Genomic DNA, 21,401 nt, shown 5'->3' with positions numbered 1-21,401 from the left:
TTTATTGTTATTTTTATTTTTGTTAGCCAAATTTGTAGTTTTCTTAATGTATTTGAGGCCTTTGTCACTCAGTGAGATAGACAGTGTTGCAGTCCAGCAAAGCAAGCACGTAACACTGATTTCTTTAACTACACAATAAAATATACAAAACCTTTGTTATCACCTAACTGACCTTCCAAAAAAAGAAAAAGAAAAAAAGAAAGAAATTTCAAACAAAGCCTCGAAACAAAGAAGCAGGAAAGTCAAATCTGCACCGAGCTCATTGTGAGACTTTATCACAATCACCATTTTTATCCCTGAGCAGAGAAACATCTAAAGAAGCTGATAGCGATCACTGCCTAAAGGTTTGGAACCATCACGTTCCCTTCTCCCATCCACACCCTCCTTTTGTTAAAAACAACTTTGAAACCAGAGTCGTTTCAACTTCCCAACAAAACATTCCTGCTGCATGTGCCTCCACTGTCCCACAGTACTTTTGCCATCAACAACACCTCCCAATCCCGCTCTCTATTTTGTAAAATAACACTACTTAAAGGGTAAGGGAGGATCCTACATTTCACCATTATTGAACATGCAAGCCCTGGGAAGAGAGAAAAAAAAATCTGCGTGTGATCAGGACGCCAGGAAATATGGAGTACTATGTTACTACTAATTTCTCTTAACAATTAAATTCATTCCCAAGCTCAAAAACCTGAACTCTGAGAATATAAAAGTTGATAGGTTTTTTTTTTAAGGAGGGATTTATGAATATAACAATAAAAAGTTGGGACACAAATTCATATCATTGTGAATGAAAAAAAAAACCTTTAAACATCAAGATTAATGTTAAAGTCAGATACAGATTTAATAAATAAGCTTTACGCGTTCAGTCACACTTGCTGCTGAAATCCTTAACATAATCAAAGCCCAAGAACAACGCTGGTTATACTAGAAAAGCAGCAAATACCCTTTCATTACAGTGTGCTGCTACAAATTTGCCTAAAGGAAGCTTCTCATTAGTGTTCAACCTGTCAGGAGGCTAATGGGGTCTTCATGATCAGTCATTAAACTGACAGGTCTGAGCTTCCCTCTTCATGTTTTAAATATGGCTCGTACACAATGCAAAAACCATCCAAAAACAAAACTGCCAGAAAAAAATAGAAAAGAAAAAAAACTACAGTGACCATGAACACTGACCTACAGCGAGCTGCAGAGTGACTGCCATTCACCACCATAAAATTTATTGGTGATAAAAATACCTTTAGTGCTAACTAACCAGAGGCATTTTTACAGTTGCAGTCATGTCATAAGAATTCAACGCGAGTCCTGTAACTCACAAAACATACAGCCTCCAGCTACGTGCCGAAAACCACAAGTGAAGCAATGAGACAATAATCTAAACACATACTTATCGGGCCATCACCAGGTCATAAACTGGATCTATGTTTTTCATAGGGCTGGGCGATATGGCCTAAAATCCATATGGAGGTATAACTTGAAGCATGTGCGGTAACGATATATATCGCGATATATTCCATTCTTCTGTATAACATATTTTCCACACTACAAGGCGCAAAATCCTTTAATTTTCTCAAAAATCGACAGTGTGCCTTATGTATGAATTCTGGTTGTGTTTACTGACCTCGAACCGATTTTATGTGGTACATGGCGTGCAGAAATCTGTCAAAAATGTTTTAGTACAACTTTGGTAAGCTACAAAGCCGCACGGCTTGATGGATTGTTGGAGCATTACGGCTACCGTAATCAGGAGCCTTGCGAAGTGATCTGGGTCCAAAACCCAAGTAATCACCCAGACCTATAGGTGATATTATAATGATGAAAAACAAGTGCAAAAGCAAAAACATAACCATATAATGTATTATATGCTAGAACTTAAAGTCTGCCTAGCTGAACTTTGTAACTTTTAGACAATAACTTGAGTTTTACTGTTCCTCTGATTTCACCGACAAATAAGTCACAATTCAAGCGAACGTCATGTAGAAAATACTAAGCAGTCATAGAAGACAGATGGACGATAGAGCAGAACAAAACACAGATATAAAATTTCATGTGTTGAAAAATTGTACTGTCAGGGAACAGACTGAATTTGAACAACATACAGATACAGACATCCGAAACTTGTCTAAGTTTTCTTAACATCAAGCAAAATACTTTGCTTCCTACGAGTGAAATGAAAGCTAGAGAAAAAGACGCAGTCCTTCACCTGGACGTCAGCCCACTCACACTTCTTATAATCTATTACAACGTCTACATGTTGTGTTACTATGTTACATGTAGACCTTGGACTATTTCATTTCCTGACCTTTCCTTCTCCTATCCTTACACTAAACGTTACGATGGGCTCAGCAGACTTTTAATGATATTGGATCATGGACACATGATGTAGGTGCAGGTGTATAATGACGGCTTAGGACAACGTAGATGAGCATCTTTAAGCACTGATGTCATCGCTCAGTGGTAGCATAACCGACAATCATCCAACAGTAGCAGACATGTTTTATTTGATTTGATTTGTTTGACATTGCAAAACATTGCCATACCTACCCAATACAGTAGGGCAGCCACATTTCACCACATATCACAAGGAAAACTAAGTGAAGCTGCATTTTTTATTATTACACACTGCATTTTCTCCCGGAAACTCTATTTTGCAGTGATTTTTAGCCACTCATATACCACAGCCTTGTATCCTGTATATCTGCTGTTTACAAGTAGGTGCCCCAACATGCCACCATCCACAGGAGATCTGACAGAGGTACAGATCTGGCTTTAGGCCTCAGTAAAGCAGGAAGTGTGTAAGAGATTAACAATAACTAATGATTACATGCAGAGTAATGTATAAACAGAGAGAGTGGAAAAAGGTGAGTAAGGAATACTCAGTGTATCATTGCAGCGTAACTATGGGAGGATTCAGGGTCACCTGATCCAGCTGTAAATTTATGCTTTAAGAAAGAAAAGTTTTAAGCCTGATCTGAAAAGTAGAGGGGGTGTCTGTCTCCTTAATCCAAGCTGGGAGCTGGTTCCACAGAAGAGGGGCCTGAAAGCTGAAGGCTCTGCCTTCAATCCTACCTTTAAATACCCTAGGAGCTTCAAGTAAGTCTGCACTCTGAGAGCGACGTGCTCTATTCGGGTGATATGGTACTACGAAATCTTTTAGATAAGATGGGGCCTAATTATTCAAAACCTTGTGAGGAGAAGGTCCCTAAATTTGATTGTGGATTTAACAGAGGCCAATGAAAAGAAGCCTTTCTCAAGAACTGACCAGGAGGGGTGTCTGCCACAACAATACAATGAATTATAGGGCTGCACGATTAATCGTTAGAAAATCGCAATCTCAATTCATACTTATGTGCGATCTAATTTCCAAATGACAATGATTTAAAAAAGAAAAAAAAAAGAAAGAAAAAAAGACGACGACGATTGTACCGCATTTTGATCCGGGACGTAATCTGCATGAAAACAAGCGCTCACTCTTCCTGCTCAACAAATAACAAGGGCGGAGCCTTATACCACGTGATACAGAAGCTGGCTGCTAAAAAAAAACAACGGAGAGCACATCAGGGATGACGAGAAAGTGACAGGAGAAAATCCGTCCCGGTCAACCACCCAAACATCAATAACGGGAACCTTATACAGCGCTTCCCTATACCCGTCGAACTCCCGCAGGCACAAAGAAATTACGGAGGCTATTACTTATCACCTGACCAAAGATATGGCTCCCATCAACACTGTGCAAAACGAGGGATTTAGGAAAATGATCAACACCCTAGACAAACGCTACACAGTGCCGTCCCGCAACTATTTTTCTATTGTTGCACTACCTGCTCTATACACACAGCGTCGAGCAACGGTGGAGACGGAATTTCAAGCAGTACAACATTTTGCGGCAATGACCAAATGTGAGACATTTGTTATTTTTATGTTTATTTATTGTTTTTATGTTCAGTCTCAACTGTTACGAAGTTGATGTGCAGTTAATAAGTGCAATAAATATTTATACTGGAAAAGAAAATCGTGAGAGAATCGTGATCTCAATTCTAAGCAAAAAAATCGTGATTCTCATTTTATGCAAAATCGTGCAGCCCTAATGAATTAAACAACTATAGGCAAGTAACACAGAACATTTTAGCTGGTTCTAACAGCCATATCTCGAGAAAAAAAAACCCAAACCTCAGTTTTGCTTTGCTCATCCTGGTCTTACAAGGCTCTCATGGATGAATCTGCATTAGAAAGACTTTCTATCATCAAGGCACTCAAACTGATGTCTGACAGGTTTAGTGTCTCCTTCTCTGATAACCAAATCATTTGTGCATCTCAGTGATTTCAGTTTCATGGGCTGTACTGAATGCACAAAATCCAGCTGACACGATGGATGTTTACTGTGACAACAAGCAGATACTGCGACAGTGCAGCCAAATCTCAAATCTAACCAGGAAATCATTTTTCTCTGGTTACCCTGCTGGAGTTATAACTTTCTGCTCGTACCTCTGTAGCCTCGGCTCTGAAAGCACACCGATATCTCCTGAAACAAACAGATATCACTTTTTTTTTTTTTTTGCAATCCGAGTATGTGGTTATCTAAAATGTTTGAGGAATGCTGATCGGAATCTTGCTGAGGACATTCCTAGGCACATTTTCTTTTTGCTTTATATTTATTTTTATTTTGATAGGGATCTGCTTTTCATAACCCAATATTATTTTCCACAAAGGAATGTCTTTTAGGAACAGACAATGATTACATGTGAACTTCAACATTCAGAAAATATCAGCAGCTAAACTGAGTGGAACAGGTACAGCCCCATACTGTCAGACAGAAAAAACAATCTTGTGTCGCTTCTTTCCATCACATGATCATGGCATTTAAACATGACAATGCTTGTCGTACGAAGCCTTGTAGTTAATCACGCTTCTCCACAGAAGAATAGGCCTCTACACAAAAGAATAACTGAAACTGGAGGCTTGCCTTTTGCAACTGTGAGCCAAACCAACAGACTTCATCCTGTCTTTAATCTACAGCTGGTATTAAGGGAATGCCATGGCATTTTGAAACCTGGATACTAAGTTTTCAGCTTTGTTTGGTAACATAGTCAGCATTCCTCAGCTGAAATAAGTTCTTGGTAATGCGTGACAGGAAAACCTGATTAGCCAATAAGCAGGCAACTGTGGAAGACAACGGTAATGACACTAAATATGATGCTTATGGCTTCTTTGTTAAAAAACAAAACCTTTTTTCTCTGAATTTCAACAACAGGGAGCACAACTGATACAGTTACAAAAGGAGTGGGGAAAGATGGAGTTTCCTCCATGGATTTGTTTTCTTTGGCCAGGATTGAGTTACAGTTTCAATACCCCCCACCCCCATGATTGCCTCTCCTACTTGAAAAATGTGCATGTATTTCTTAATGATTAGTCACGCTACCCAGAAAGAGCAAGCAAGTTCACCTCATTGTGAGCCAGTGAGCGAGGCACACATCTAAAACGTTTAGCACTTAATGCCGTTCACCTTAATGCCTCAGTGAGTGATTGACTGGTTGATTTGCGTTTCACAAATTTCAAAGTGCAACAGGTGGTGATGACATACTTCTTCTATGTGTTTGTTTACCAGTGCAAGCACAAAGATCTTACCTGAAGCAGAACAGGTTTGTTAAACATTTTAAATTATTACCCATGTTTTGTTTTGTTGAGTTTTTTTTAAACACACCTTTTATCTGTAGGTGTGCTAATATTTCCTCTTCTGCCTTCATAGAGGAATGCAACGGGAATTTTAGCCCAGTGTAAATGTCACATCTGTTTCCTCAACACAGCCCACATCGAGCTTTTCCTCAGGGTGCTTTGAAACAAGTGGAACATAAAGTCTGCAAGCTTTTTTGGTTTTCATGGTTCTTTTTTTCTTTTTCTTTTTTTTTTTAAAGGGTGTCTCTACTTCTGTCAGAGGGGGTGAGACAGCCGTCAATACACATACAATACCATTTCAATCTCGAAAGGCTTCTCTTCTCTTCGCTCCCTCTCTCCTTTTATTTCAATGGGGGCCGGATAGTTTACCACACACAGCTCCTCTGGCTTTGTGCCTTTCTCATGGTAATTGCTGGGAGCCGAAAACAGAGTGCAGTGCCAGACACCCACTGCATGCTGAACTGTGCAGAATTGTGATGGCTGTCTATTCAGCAAAGTTCATACGTCATCGCTGGATTGTGAAGAATCAATTCCACCCAATCAATTCCAACTTTGTCATGTATGTCATGCCGTACTTCACGGTAAACAACTTAGGCCCACCTGTCCTCAAGTTTGAAGGTCTGCTGCTCTGTAATAATTAATCGTGTATTAATAAAAATAATAATGCGCTGCTTTTGTTAAACAAAATAAACATAAAACAGGCACCATTGTTTTTCCTGCTTTTACATTATGTAAGCATTGAATGGGGAACACCAAGCTCCAGTCTCCAAATATGTCTACCATTCATGTTGATCCAAATACGATGGACAAAATATTAGAAACACAAGCAGTTCACCACCACACTAAATCCTTGTTCAAGCGGGATCCTGAAGACGATTACAGACTTTTTCTTAAACAGATCTACAGAAAGGTTTCACGGACATGGTTTCAGTAGCTGTAGGCTGGTAAAGAGAACACACTGGTGCATTTAAACAACCAAAAAACAAACATAATTTAAAAGCTCTCAGTGTGTTCACAAGACAGAAATGAAAGGTGGGTCAAAGTGCACGACAGCGTTTTTTTTTTTTGTTTTTTTAATGACCACAAATGTCCCCTGTGATAAAACAAAAAAAACAGCAGAACAGGCACTTTGTGGTATTGAATTGTGGTGCTTTCTTCCAGAGCGCGCTTTGTCAACAACAACAACAACAACAACAACAACAGCACAGCTCCAGCAGATTTAGGCCAGGTTATAACAATCTGAACCTGGCCTAAATCTGCAGTATAATAATCTGTGTCGAGCAGGCCACGACCTCCGCTTGCGCGCGCGCGTGTGTGTGCAGGTGCTTGAACGTGCTGGCGGGGTGTCTATTTTCCAGGGGAGCGCGCGGGCAGCCACCGTGGGAACATGACCGCGGTTAGCGTGGTCGCTAAGACAGAGAGGCGAGGGTTACAGACAGCAACCCGCGGAGGTACAACACAGCGTCGGGTCCCAGCGCCGTCCATGAACTCACAGCTGACCGCTCCAGTGGTGGGAAACGGGGAAAATGAGCAAAACCGAGAAAACAAACGATCAACTTACTGTTATGGTAACTTCGTGCTTTTTCAATCGATACTTGAGGCTCTTCATCTTTTAAAGTTGTTGGTCTCCGGTGTTAAACTTTTCCCGCACTGGACAAGTTCATTAAAAAGTGCAAAAGCAATGCTGAAGGTAGTCGCAAAGTACGTTTAATCTGCGCCGTTTTCCTCACAGAGCAGGTTTCACCTGACCTCAAACTCCCGAAACTCCCGTCGCACTGCGACTGACAACCTGTGAGCCAATCAAACCAAACCAACCGCGTTCTGTTCACCTTTAATCCAATGGGCAGTTGCGGAGGGCGGGACTTCCTTGGAGAGTGGCCGCTGGGAATAGTTGGAGTCGTCCTGGGACAGAACCCGGCGTGACGTCAGGATTACCTGAAGAATGAAACACCTACAAACAGTTACCTGTAAACATCGATGTAAACTGAATTTAAAAAACAAAAACAACTATCTGCTGTTTAAACATCACAATATCCTCTAATCCCCCCTCCTCCCCAGAGTGCCCCGAAACATATTTTAATAATAACTGTGCGTTTACCTGTCATTGCCCTCATGTCAAAGTCCAACGTATTGTATCGAAATGTGCACTTAAACACCTCACAGATCTCACCAGTTTACCCGCGTATGAGCCTATTTGAAGGGTTGGTAACTTTATACCTTGCAAAGAAAAAAGGAAAACAGCAACAACAAAAGCATAAAGCATTTGTAAGAGTTTTTTTTTTTTTTTTTTTTTTTGCAAGTGCAACACCAGTGATGAAATCGATTTTCCTCTACAAGCTGTTATTTTGCCATTATTTGGAATAGGAATGTTTGGAATTGGAATGCTCTGAAGAGTCTTTAAACGACTCTTTTATGTTAAAGGTTTTTTTAGATACACGACTGAGTTAATATAATATCAAATGTGTGTCACAAGAAAATTACTTTCTTAGGCCAAAGTTTACAGTGGTTGACTGATTAAATATTAAATTATTAAACAGTGAGGGTATGTATCCAAATATAGTCAGTATAAGGTGTTCAATTAGCAGACTGCTCCCTGCTGTCTTCAGTTTACAGTCTGTTTTATGCTTCTTTTCTCTCTCCCTTTATTTCGCCTCATAAAAATATATCAAGTGCATTCAACTGTAAAATCTACAAAGAGGGAAAAACAATAGCAAATTGGGGGAAGGGAAAAGGCTGCCCTCTTGTGGTCACCCAGAGCAGGGTGATTAAGTGAATCAGCCAGTAAATAAACAGGCAAACTAACATAACAGCTGGTATATAGGCTTACTGTTACAATGCTACTCAATAACAGTTAACATCTATTAACAGGTCTCATGAATTATTCCCAAGAGGAGGATTTCCTGGTGTTCCTCTCATATTGTATTTTTCACTGTCCTTAAAGCTACCAAGACTTTATAAGACCGAGACTTTGATGCTGCGTGTCTCTTCCTTTGTCTACGTCCCCATGGCAACACCCTTACCACAGCCACGTTTCCTTGGAGAGCATTTCTCATCCACACATTTGGGTGTGTGCGCACCCGCGTGCAGTGACCTGGCATTAAACGTTTGACTGCAAATCACAGACTGAGGCAGGTGTCATGGTGTCAGCATTTGCTCGCTGTCAGGAATTTTTTACCTGCCACACCCACAGTGTGCCCGCATTCACAGCTCATGCGCAGATAAAAAATGGTAGTGTTTAATCCATATTTATATGCAGTATTTGTCATCAGTATCATAGGTGGATTAACCTGCAAGAGTCCTTGGAATGGAAGCAGTGTGTCCCTAACACGCTGCTCCTGTGGTTCCATCCTGACTCCAGATGTGCTGTGTACAACTATAATTAAACACAAAAATTTATACACATGCAACTTTTAAATGTAGTACAGACAAAAACGGTGCTTCAGGACCGAAGTGTACAATTCTGAGGATTTCTTACCCACTTTGACATACCTCAGCCTTTTCTCCCCGTTTCCCTTACTTAAGAATAACTTATTGACAGCCACCCTTCCACTGAGACCAGCAAATATTTTAAAGACACACTGCACAGCATGCACAGACTGCCAAGTGTTGGGCTGATAGCTCTTTGGGAATCACCTTGTTGGTGCAAAAATCCAATTTTGTGTCTGTCAAACTGAATTTTTTGGACTATTTCATAAAATCAACAAAATAAATGGGACAAAATGATGTGTTTTTAGGACAGACTGCTAGTAAATGTGGGACTCATTGAATGTTGGGACACAGAAGAATGTATTTTCATAGATACTGGGCATCATTTTATTTTATTGGGTTACTTATTGTTAACGTTTATTTACATCTTCATTATTCTGGACATATGTTTGAGTAGGTGAAGTATGATTCCCATGAGTGAAGCTCGCACAGAGAAGGGTTGGGGCAGCTTGGGCGTCCTTAGAGTTGGTCATAGAGGCCCTGATTCGTTTAGTGCACTGACAGCCTGCAGAGCGCAGCTCCGCTGACCTGAAGTGCCTGTGTTTCTGTGCAGACAAGTAAAAGCAACTTACAGACTCATATCTTGAAGTTTTTTTTGTCCACCCAAGTGTGCATCATAAAGTATCCAACAATACTTTAAAATAGGTTCTTTGTCTGTAGACAGCACTGGTTCACCCCTGACACTGAGTGACTCTATGCTTAAAGAAACAAACCTATCTCTTAGAATGGCCAGGTACAAGGACTGAACTGAAAATGAGTAAAAAAGCAGCCACTGCATAAAAAAAGACCTCCAAGAACCCTGAAGAACTATTGTTCAAAGGCACTCCAAAAAATGTAAAAAAGCAAAATATAAAGAAATGAGGGGTGGCTCAAGACATCTGCACAGCACTGTTTATGATATGTATATTTCTCTAACTCTCATACAACATTTTTCAGGGCACATTTTTTAGTCCACAGAACTCCATTTACTGACCAGTAAAAGTCATTTCAAATTACAAACACACACCAACATATATAGGAATCAGACTCCATGACTGGATCATGTTTAATAATTCCTTGGTAATTTTCCCATGCTGATGTGGGGATATGTATGTTGTAGTCTGTCATGTGGTGTCAAAATCTGGTTGTAGGCATTTTGGATGTTTTACATTTGCAGGATTAACACTGAAAACTGATTTGCACTTTAACAGTCAACACATGTAATTGAAAGATACTTTGACCCTGTGTCTCGTCAGGTGAATACTAAACCAAAACTTAGCAGGAGGATGGCTCTCTGTTTTCAATTTCATTTCCTGCTGCTGCTTTTAATTATAAGCGACATTTACAGCAAGATATGTCTTGAAAGGAGAGAGATAAAACCAAATAATTTACTTGATGTGAAAAAGAACGCACAGTAAACGAGCTGGATACTGTGTATAAACATATATTTTTTTTTTCTTTTTACAAACTGATACAAATACACAAGATACAGATACAAAAACATTAACTGCTGAACACTGACTGAGGACCAGCATTAAACTGCACCTCATTTGGCCGAAGAAACACCAATAAATACCCACATGCAACAAATATCTATCAGCTGGAATGCAAAAACACAGAAGAGCTGCTCTGTGGTAACGGACGATGAAGAACTACACTTTTATATGAAAAAAAAAAAAGGTACATGAAAAGGAAAAGGGGAAAAAAGAAAAGTGACTCAGTTAAAAAGGTTTCACAATTTTTTTTTCTTCTTAACCGTGACGAGCTCCTGAGACCCTGGCGGGGGAAGCAAATCAGTTCAAGTGAAAAATATCGCCAAAGACTGCGATCCAAAGGGTAGTCACGGATATTTCAGTTGTGGTCTGGGAGAGTGGGATGAGGTGTCTCAATAGGAAAGAGGTTTGCTGAGAGCTCTCACACAGCTTTGCGGTGGTACTCTGGGGGTGCGACCTCATAGTCGCTGGCACTGAAAAGGGTCGATGAATTCTTTACCAGGTACCTGAAGGAAACAAACAACTGACTGTCAGTGAGGAGGGAAGCAGGAACGCCTGGTGCAGAGTGTGTTGTTCAGCAGTCGTCAGGCTCATGCATTTACAAAATGACTGTTACAGTAAGATTAGATTGTGGCAGATGCTTTGCTGCCAAATTACAACTCTGAATAAAAGTCGAGTTTAGTTTGATTCTATATGTATGTAAACAAACTGGCAGAAAAAAAAACTTTATGGGAAAGTCATATTGAGAACTCAATGAGAATGTTTGTTTTCTTATTCTTATAAAGAAAAAAAAACCTTTCCAAGCATCAAGGAAATGACTACGCTTTGGATCGGTGATGAAGGCTCAAAGCTAAATCACCAGTGTTTTACTTCAATAAGTCTACAAGTTATATAGGAAATGACAGCAGTGTCTGCATTTTTGTCTACCCTTCGTCTTCTCTATGCAAAACAGTCAGGATAAGAAACTGCAGTAAGATGGTGCATTTAAGAAATTAAAACCTCCATATGTACTTGTGTAGGGGGGAGATTTGTGGCTCAGCAGCAGGGGAGGGGTGGAGCAGTGTGTGGTGTCAGGGTGGGGTTTCGGCTGGTTCACCACTGCTCCCACTGCCCCCTGTGGTTCCCTCCATTGCACTGGGCAAGGGAAATGAACCCTCAGTCACTTTAATTTTAAAACTGTGTAATTTTAAAATATACAGTATATTCTGTGTATTTACTATCTCACTCTTATTGCCTGTTTATGCCCTGTCCTTATCTTCAACGTCATGCTGCTCTGTTGTATCTTAATTGCTCCTTGGGGATAAATAAAGTCTTTCTGATTCTGATTAATGGAGATCTTTCAGGCCAAAACAAAGGCATTTCGCTGGCCCGAGGAAGAGTGGGCACTTGTAATAACCTGTTGAGGTAGTGTGTGGGGATGCATTCACGACCTGTAGGAGCATGTAGTATCTGTGGGTTGTCCGATGCTGCCGTCTGGCAGGGCCCTCACAAGAAGGCCTTGTAATTCACTCTATGAGAGATTTCCCATCAGAGCAGTGTGTTGATGACACCCTAAGCTATCCATTGACCAAGTGATAAGAACTGATGGTCACATGGTGCGCCCTGACACAGTGCTGACCTACACACACTTTGTATTGACTAAGTATAAGCATTATCGAGTGAGTCGCACAGAGGAGGAACACAACCAGGTGCTGGTGCCAAAAAGCTGCCGAGAAACGATTTTCCAAGCGCCTCATTATAACCCCATGGCAGGGCATTTGGGATATGACAAAACTCTGGAGCGAATAATGGCCAGATTTTATTGGCTGGGTGGATTTGCACCCAATTTTCAGATAAGCTTTGGCTGGAGTTGCCAAATTTCATCATTCTTGCTTCCCTCCATTGTGATAACCATGACACACAGGCCCAGAGAGTGAATGTTGCTGCACTACAACAGCGGTTTGCAAATGTGTTCTTCCCCTGCCTGGCTGTACTTCACTCATAGAGCACCATTCTGAAACACGCCTTGGTATGAAGTCATGGCCCTACAGGTTAGGTGTGCATGGGTGCTTTATCCTGTCACACTCCTGTCCTTCAGCTGAAAAGACTTCTATATATAAAAAAGGAGTGTCTCCGCCCTGCAGGTCTTTTTTTGGTCAAGAGGGGAGAGGTCAGAATTACTTTCTCTCTCAATCATGTCTCTCACACAGCCCGAGGCCAACCATATAGACCGTACCATATCTGCAAGTCATGTTATGTCACCACTGTATCAGTTAGTGTAGATGTATCCGCAGTGCTGTTCACACATCAAAACAACTAAACATCACGCACAAGTGATCTAAGAGACCAATTTCAATTTGGATTCAGTCCCAAAGAATGGCACGGTACCTCAGTCTGTCATAACGCGCTGCAACGTGTACGGTTAGTCTCAAGAAAAATACTTTCCAGAGCAGAAAATCGATTTCATGGCTTATGTTTTGAGGAACTGCAACAAGCCTGGCTGCACTAATGTGAATGTGAATACAACATGACATTTGAAAATCGGCCAAACATGACATGGAGTGACTGGTGTTGTGCTGGGAGTTAAAAGCTTACTTGAGGAAATCTTGGAGGTAACTGAGCAACAGAGCCAGACTCTTCTCATCCAGGGGAGTGTAGGCCAGCATGGCTCCAATACGAACTGTTGGTGGAGGACAACATACAGCGTATGAGCAGCATTGCATACGGTAAATTTGGAGATTGAGGTAAGATTTCTATAACATCACCACAATCGAAAAATGTGACATAAAGAGGGGAGAAGCCTACTTTTCAAATAAACTGACTGGTGCTACAAACATCTAAATAAATAATACTTTAAATAAACTGCTTAAAAGAAAATCAGGGAATAAGGACCAAGTTGTAATGAGAGTATAGCATAAAGTCAGTTAAATGTGGGATTTTAATCTGGTTAGTTCAGTAGCAGAGGGGGTTGTCTGGTGCTTTGGTGTGAATGAAATTATCAACATGTGAGCTAGAGGGGCAACAATGAGACACCCCCCAAAACAGGAATGGTTTTACAGGTGGAGGCCTCTGACATTTTTCCAGACTGTTAGGAAAAAATAATAATAAAATGAAATTTCAGCTAATTTCAGTCACGTCTAACAATCCAGATGAGTCATCATAGTTGAAGTAGCCATAAAGCTATTTTGTGTACAATAACTAATACTTCAATCCTTTTACATTGGGACTTCTCTTCGAGCCTATTTAGCACTTTCATCCACGAATTTACAAAACTGCTTAAAAGGTGAACCAGAAATATTGAATTAACTGAACTGAAAGGAGCAGATATAAATTCTGCTGCGACATGTAAAAAGAAGCATGATGATTAGGAGCACATACTTTTAATGGGCCTTGTGCCCGTGAAAAGCAAAAAAATGTTTCCAGCTTCAAATTTTGCCACTTTGTACTGCATTCCTACTATTTTTCTGTCTTTGGAAGTTCTGATCTGACTGGCAACTGCAATTTAAACTTGCACTGAGAGCAAAATCAACTTCTTTGAAGCAACGTTCATGCGGAGGAGCATCACTGCTAATGAGATCTGGGTCTTCAGGTAGGACACTGAGACCAAACAGAGGTCTTCAGTAGAGTGAGACCACTTTTTTCTCTCCCTTTAGCTCAGCATTTATGGAGTTGTGCACCGTGTCCCCAGGTTTTTGTCCTCCCAGGTTAAAAGCCAACGAGGAGTTTAACCGTATCATCCTGTGGTTTTCAGTGTAAATGAAATTAACAGTGGGACATGCCTTGTTACAGCAACACAATCTTGCTCTCACTTACTCTACCTAGCACATTCATTAGGCTCTCTGTGACTTTGTCTCCTTTTTCTAAAATGAAAATGAAGAGTTGTAAGGAAGAGGACTCCCTTACTGCATTTATTTATATTATATTATATGTATAGCACTTTGGAGCACACCTTTCACTTTATTAAAAGCACCTTATCAAGCACTTTATGAGCATTGCACTTTAAGCATGGATTTGCACACAAGCAGTTTAAATATTTATTGACTATTTATTGGGAATTTTAAAATCAGTTGGTAGCCTTATTTCAGATCCTGCGCAGCTGCTCCTCGTCAAGGAATGTGGTGGTTGTCTGTCAGGAGAGAAGAATGGTGATTGAGATTGTGATTAAGGTTTACCAGTAAGGAAAACTAATGCAAATGGGTGTGTGAAATCTAGGGATAAAAGTGGTGCAAATAGGTGTTTGTAAGATAATGATTACTCACCTTTCTTGCCTGTGTCTTCTTCAAGGTGTTTGGGCAAATGTTTCCCCAGGGGTCCAGACACCATTTAAAGGTTCCAGGAGAGACCATTGGTAAAGAGTGTGGTGAATCTTTTTGTGCTTGGGTTTCTGGGTTTTTATAATATTGGGTTTGGTGTAACATTAAAGTGTGAAATATTTATTAATATGTAAATGTGAAAATGTATTTATGTATTTATTTATTCTTATTGATATATTGTATACTGTGGGGGAAGGTTGGGATTTAAGAATTTACCTGAGAGTGGAATAATGGTTAAGTCTGTGACAGCTGAACATATTTAAGGCTGCCAGTTGTCATTAGAGCGTGGATTTTTTTGTGCTGTGAAGAAGCTTGACAAGTTAATTGTTGTAAGGAGAGCTGTATAGGAAATAAATGCATTCTTGTTCCACTACTCTTGCCTTGGTCCATCTCACTGTGTTTCCAGCCGCTAAGGTCCGCCCTGTTACAAGAGTTATCATTTCATCATGGAGCAGGACTTTCGAACACAAACAGTCTGAGATGCCCAAACAAGCATCTGTGAAGCAAACAGCGACCAAATTTATTTAAGATTTTTTTCTGTTTTTTTCTTGTTACCAAGTGCGAACTTGATTACGCTTCATATAGTTTACAGTGCATCCAGAAAGTATTCACAGTCCTTCACTTGTTCCACACATTGTCATTTTACAACCTTGTTCCAAAATGGATTACATTTTTTTTTTCAATACTGAATAATGACAAAGTTAAAAAAAAAAACAGTCTGCAAACTTGCATGACATTCAAAACTGAGCTCAGCCGCATCCTGTTTCCACTGATCATCTGTTCAAATGTTTCTACAGCTTGAATGTCCACCTGTGGTAAACTCAGTTCACTGGACATGATTTGGAAAGAAACATAGCTGTCGATATAAGGTCTCATAGTTGCAGGTCATGTCAGAGCACAAACTAAGCCATGAAGTCCAAGTAAGTGTCTGTAGACCTTGGAGACAGGATTGTACTGAGGCACAGGTCTGGGGAAGGGTACAGAAAAACTGAAGCAGCACTGAAGCTTCCACTGAGCACATTGGCCTTCCTCATCTCTAGAACTGGCCTCATGACGAACCTGAGCAATTGGGAAAGAAGAGCCTTAGTCATGGAGGTGACTGAGAACATTCATCTCCCAACAGGACAATGACTATAACCACACAGCCAAGATATCAAAAGAGTGGCTTTATTCTTGGATTTCCTTGAGTGGCCCAGCCAGAGCCCAGACTTTCACACCGCTGAACACCCCTAGAGATCTAAAAATGGCTGTGGAGTGATCCTCTCCATCCAACCAGATGGAGAGGTTCAGCAAAGAAAAGTGGGAGAAGCTCCTGCCAAAGGTGCTTCAAAAAAGTATTGAACAAATACGTAAAAACGTGTGCAAATATTATATTTTCAATAAATTTGCAAGAATTTTAAAGCAAACTGTTTTCACTTTGTCAATATGGGATACTGTGTGTAGAATTGTGAGGTGAAAATGAATTTAATCCATTTAGGAAAAAGGCTGTAACATCACAAAATGTGGAACAATTGATGTGCTGTGAACACTTTCCGGATACACTGTCTATGTTTCACGTGTTCCTACCAAACAGACGCAGCAGGTGCGGTGCTCCATACACCTGAGACATTGGCACATCCGCGTGTTCGGCCAGGATCTCGGCGTACTGCGGCCTCTCAAACTTGTAAAGCAGCTGAGTGCCCAGCATGACGTTGAAGTACTCCCGGATCCCTGCCACCACTTCACTCACAGCATATTCCCTAAGCGAACGGAGAAGAAAAAAGTCACGTATTTGGAGAGATAACTGGAGACAGCAGAGGTCAGCTCTCTATAGAACAGTCAATAGTACAGTTTTGAACAGTTGCATGAGAGAAATCACTGGGCTTACTTCTTCTCAAAGTTGTTTTTGTTGCGCTGTGATGCAGCAAATGTGAGAAAGCACACAAGTACTATTATAAGAAGACTGGTAACAGCAACTGCCACCCCAATAACTGGCTACAGACTATTAAAAAAAAGAAAAAAAGACTACAAAAACTTACTTATTCTGGTGTATTTTTATTTTGATGCAAAAAGGCAGCATGCTGTGATATTTAAAGAAGTACTCAGATAAAGGATGCCTAAAAAAAGCTTTAAAAAAGAGCCTAAAAAATAAGTTAGCGCCCAGTTTCCACAATTCTGAGAGAGGGAAAAAATTGAGTCGTGTATCCAAAATAATTAAAAGAATTCCTGTGGTTTAAAAGCACTGTTTGACTTACTGTGAAGGCTATAATGCACAAAATGCACAACTTACAGTTTTAGTGAGATCAGTGGTGTTGTGCCCTTAAAAATATAGTTCAGCTAATGGTATATGTGTTAGTAAGTGTTTACAAGTATCTCTATTAAAAGCAAATTTGTAAAGTGGAAGGAATTTAAGTCTTATGTGGTTGACAGATGCTGTGCCGCTGAACATTTTCATCACAGGATATCAGTGCTTCCTCACGCCTCCATTATTCTGAGAACGTCAGGATGTTTACTCTTACTTATTGTCCGAGTTTCCTTTTGATTTCTTGTAGTTTGCATAGTCCTCCAAGATGGTCTCTACATTCTTCTTAGCTGGCAGATGAAATAACTAAGCAACAGAAATGTTACACAAGCATTTCCATCAATAAAAACATCCAGACATCAACTCATTTCAAACTCAACTGTAACATTTACTCTCAGTCCTACATTGCAGAGCATCCTGTGCATGTTCTGACTTTGAAATGAGAAGAACAAATGAGCATGCTCCAGATAGTGATTCTGGCTGAAGCGCTCTCTTCAGACCTGTCCATTAGAAACTGCAGTTTAGGATGTGAGCGGTAGCCAGAGGTCCAGCTGTCATTAGCAGTGTTGCTTCACTATATCACGTATTGGGTGGGTCAGTTTGACCCAAGATTTTGGGATCCATTGTGCAATCAGAGACAAACGAGCACAAGTGGTCCAGAACCTGACATTTCTAGCCATCGCATTTCCATAAATATATGGATAAATATGAAGGAAACAAGTGAAACCTGCTGTGATTTTATTTTCACCTGTTTCTGTCGGGTAATGAGGTCCCAGTCATCCACCAGCCAGGGTTTCAACTCCTCTGGGATCTTCACCTTCACTTCCACACGGTTGGTGAACATCTCCTCCTGGATACACACACACACTATATGACCTTGCTGCTTTTAAAAGTTTTTGTGTATTTGTGATAGCAAGTGTGGGTTTTACACCCACGGGGTAGACTGGTTCACTCATGCAGGAATAACTGACTCTTTGAACAATTTCACAAGCTTATTGAAGAAATGATACAGGACCAGGATGTTTTGTACTGCCTTGAGTGTGGACCTTCCCCCCCCCCCCCAACATCTCAGTATTTTCCTCATTCTGCTCACACCTCAAGAAAGAAGCTCAGTTGTTATTCTTATAAAAAGTCCAGTTCCAATACATGATGATACATACACTCTCCACTGTGGGATCAACCCGAGCCCTCTTCTTTCGTGGCCCCTGGGGCATCTCGCCGCTGCTGGTACCTTCACCTGGCCCTGGGGCTAAAAGAAAAGGACAGCTTAAATAATACACAGAAATAAAAGGTGAATATGTTTATTAATAAGTCTCAGATCGCATCAGACTCCACAAATACAACAGTACTTGAACCTCATGAAGCCACAACACCAAAGATCTTTACTATAAGAACAAAAAATATTCTGGAAGAAAGCTACAAAATTCAATAAACATTTTGTACAAATATTTGACTTACTCTTCTGTTTTGCCTTTTTCACTTTCCTACAATGCAAAAAAAGACATCATGATTGTTCTTATGATTTGACACATATACCTCAAGTTGTCTTAATGTAATTCATTGCTTTGACTACATGCGAGCATATAGCACTTTAATAAATAATATCATCAAGGTTGCATCACAAGAACTGAGTTATTAAATGAATTATTACAGGAGGGAAAAGAAGCTGGACACTCACAGATCAACATTTTTCTGCTGCACAGCAGCAATCTTCTTGCTTGGTGCTAAGCCCCTCATCTTTCCCTCAACATAATGATCCCTGCAGAAAAAAATCAAGAGAGAGCACAATTATAGAAATGTATCTAAATTACTTTTACTGACCACCGTTGAGTTGTAGTGATGTATCACACCGTGGTGATGCAGACACGGCCTTGCTGTTTGATTGGGGGTGGGGGGGTATTTTAGAAATACACTGTCTGCAGCACTGACTTAACTGTTTCCAAAGTGGCCTCACAGTGTAGCGGTTTACAAATAAGTTAAAGATCCCTGGGTCGATTCTGGGAGGAGACACAAATCACCAAGGGCATCTGGCATTGAAAAAACTGCTAACATGCATAGCTACCTGCTGTGTAGCCTGTTTACAAAACACTCTGTTCCATTTGCAGACAGTGGTGTGTGATGTGGAGTCAGACAGTGTTCTCGTGGCACGTTGCTCAATAAGTTGTACAATCTCTTCTGGAAAAGTAAAAACCACCCCGCCGTTTTCCCCTATCAACATAACTTTATGTGTTAAATATGTCTAATATTACGTATCATGTATATCATATGGCAGAACTGACAGTAAAGTTCATGTTAATCACAAAAACACATATCTAATGATATCTGAGATTTCTGAAAATATCTGAAAAACAGAATAAAGAACGTTCAGCCTTTACTTAAAGGACTTTTCTGCTGCTCTTGTGTACAGAGAACAATACTGGTGCTACCTACACATTCAGTCTTACACTGACGTTTCCTCATTTGCACCATAACATACACAGACTAGAATAATCCATATAAGCTTCATAAGAATCCATGTACACACTATATTTATATACACTGACAGTAACAACTATAAAACTGTATGTAAGCTTTAATATAGCTTGTGTAATTCATATTTATACTTTGATATTTCATACTTATTTTAACATATGCATCTCATATTCTTATAGCTCTCCATTTTATCTTATTTTTGATTCATTCTTGTTCACGGGAAAACAAAAATGACCTGTAAATACTACGGAACTCGCAATAAAGCTGATTTTAACATTAAGATATCACAAAAACAGTATAGTGAAAATCTGATTATATACGTATGTATCCACACAAAAATACTGATCAATATATTGATATAGCATTTACTTATTTACTTTACCTCCCAAGAATCTGTAATTGGATGCGATTGGGCAGACCATATTGTGTAATGTCAACTCTAAAAGCTGCAAATTCTAAATTTATCCAGTCATGCCCAAAACAGAGCACAAACGGCCCCCTACTTTTCTTCTCGCTGCTTTTCTTTGACAGAAACTCTAAAAAGCTGACTGGACATTAGGAAGAACCGAAAACTCACAAAAACACTTCTTGGTCATGTCTGTGTGGGAAGAGGTTAACTCACTGATTGGCCTTTTGAAGCTCTTTTTGTTTGGCAAGGTTGCTGTCCACATATTTGAGAACTCTGCTTTCAGGAACCCATTCATCCCAGCTGCAAAGGAAGAAAAAACCCATCACAGATTCTCAAACGTCATCACAGTGTTATAATTCCTATCCAAATAGACGCACAGAGAGAAATGTCAGCCTATATTCAACTCAAGCTGCTCACTTTTTGTTCCATCCGCTGTAATGAATGAAGTATTTAATCTGCTTATCCTTTACGTTGATCTTGACACACTGTAAAAGCGAGAAAACACACAGGCCTTGGATCAGTTTATTTTTAACTGGGAATAAATGAGTAATAAGACCCTCATAAAGTATCGGGACAAACCTTTGCTTCATAGAGCAATGGCCCGTGAAAGCACAGGACTCTTTCACCTACGAGGAGGGGAAAACTAATGTCAAAAGCACGTTATGATGTTCATTACACCCACAACTAATGTAATCAAACGAGCCGCTAACGCAGAGCATGAACAGCAAAGCTAGCTAACAGTTAGCCTTCCGTTAGCGTCTGTAAAGCTTGAGCTAGCTTTATTGTATGCGCTTCATTGTGATGTTACGTCAACGTAAGCTATGTTTTCATTGATATCTGAGCTTTATAAAGCCTCTTTCGCCTTCCCTAGGGATCACTATCGTCGAGCTGCAGCTGCAAGAACAACAACAACAAACCCGCCCCCTTCCAGCCGCTAACTGGGCATCATCGGTGCTTTTTTCCCCCCTACCGACCTTCTTGAAATTTCGGTTTAGGGTCCTGTTTTGGCGCCATTCACGGAGTCAACTGTTCGGACCTCTGAATGATTAAATTCTTGCATTGCCAGAGTCCATTTCTTCCAGGCACAAACACCTCCGACATTGGAGCCAAAGCCAGGGGAAGCCGAGAATGGCCTGCCTGCTGCGGGTCACCTGACCACCGTCAAGCCCCTGGGGGCGTGCTGCGTTCAAATGCTCCTCGTCAAACTCGTACAGACAATGATTTTCTCTGACTTTCAGGCAGACTAAAGATTGTATATTCATAAATATGCAAATATCTACTACACGCGCGCGCGCGCACACACACACACACACCAC

At 40.4% G+C, this 21,401-nt stretch overlaps 2 protein-coding genes across 4 annotated transcripts in view; both read right to left on the bottom strand.

Moving 5' to 3' along the window:
• The window catches only part of uacab (uveal autoantigen with coiled-coil domains and ankyrin repeats b), a 40,460-nt gene extending 32,992 nt beyond the window's left edge, over window positions 1-7,468 (bottom strand). Inside the window, exon 1 of the mRNA XM_082540849.1 lies at window positions 7,235-7,468. Within this exon, the coding sequence (XP_082396975.1) occupies window positions 7,235-7,282 (48 nt within the window). The 5' untranslated portion in view covers window positions 7,283-7,468. The remainder of the gene's footprint in view (window positions 1-7,234) is intronic.
• A 3,098-nt stretch (window positions 7,469-10,566) lies between these two features.
• LOC309705510 (mortality factor 4-like protein 1) lies at window positions 10,567-21,270 on the bottom strand. 3 transcript variants are annotated; one of them, XR_014276569.1, is made up of 13 exons: window positions 21,060-21,270; window positions 20,665-20,711; window positions 20,503-20,570; window positions 20,299-20,385; window positions 18,883-18,963; window positions 18,663-18,688; window positions 18,365-18,453; window positions 17,953-18,054; window positions 17,422-17,510; window positions 16,490-16,662; window positions 14,870-15,419; window positions 13,206-14,736; window positions 11,099-11,137 (listed from the first exon to the last, which is right to left on the bottom strand). XR_014276569.1 is itself a non-coding variant. In XM_082531394.1 (12 exons), the coding sequence occupies exons 1-12, from the start codon at window positions 21,097-21,099 to the stop codon at window positions 11,053-11,055; spliced, it is 972 nt and encodes a 323-aa protein (XP_082387520.1). In that variant the 5' UTR covers window positions 21,100-21,265; the 3' UTR covers window positions 10,567-11,052. The 3 variants fall into 3 exon arrangements, 1 of the variants encoding a protein (XP_082387520.1); XM_082531394.1 differs by lacking the exon at window positions 14,870-15,419 and having other exon boundaries at window positions 10,567-11,137; window positions 13,206-13,290; window positions 21,060-21,265; XR_014276568.1 differs by having other exon boundaries at window positions 13,206-15,419.
• Window positions 21,271-21,401: the final 131 nt, after the last annotated feature.

The sequence above is a fragment of the Aulonocara stuartgranti genome (assembly GCF_965226115.1).
Source record: "Aulonocara stuartgranti genome assembly, chromosome: 1".
Classification (NCBI taxonomy): Eukaryota; Metazoa; Chordata; class Actinopteri; order Cichliformes; family Cichlidae; genus Aulonocara; species Aulonocara stuartgranti.
This window is presented reverse-complemented; position numbering and strand designations above follow the sequence as displayed.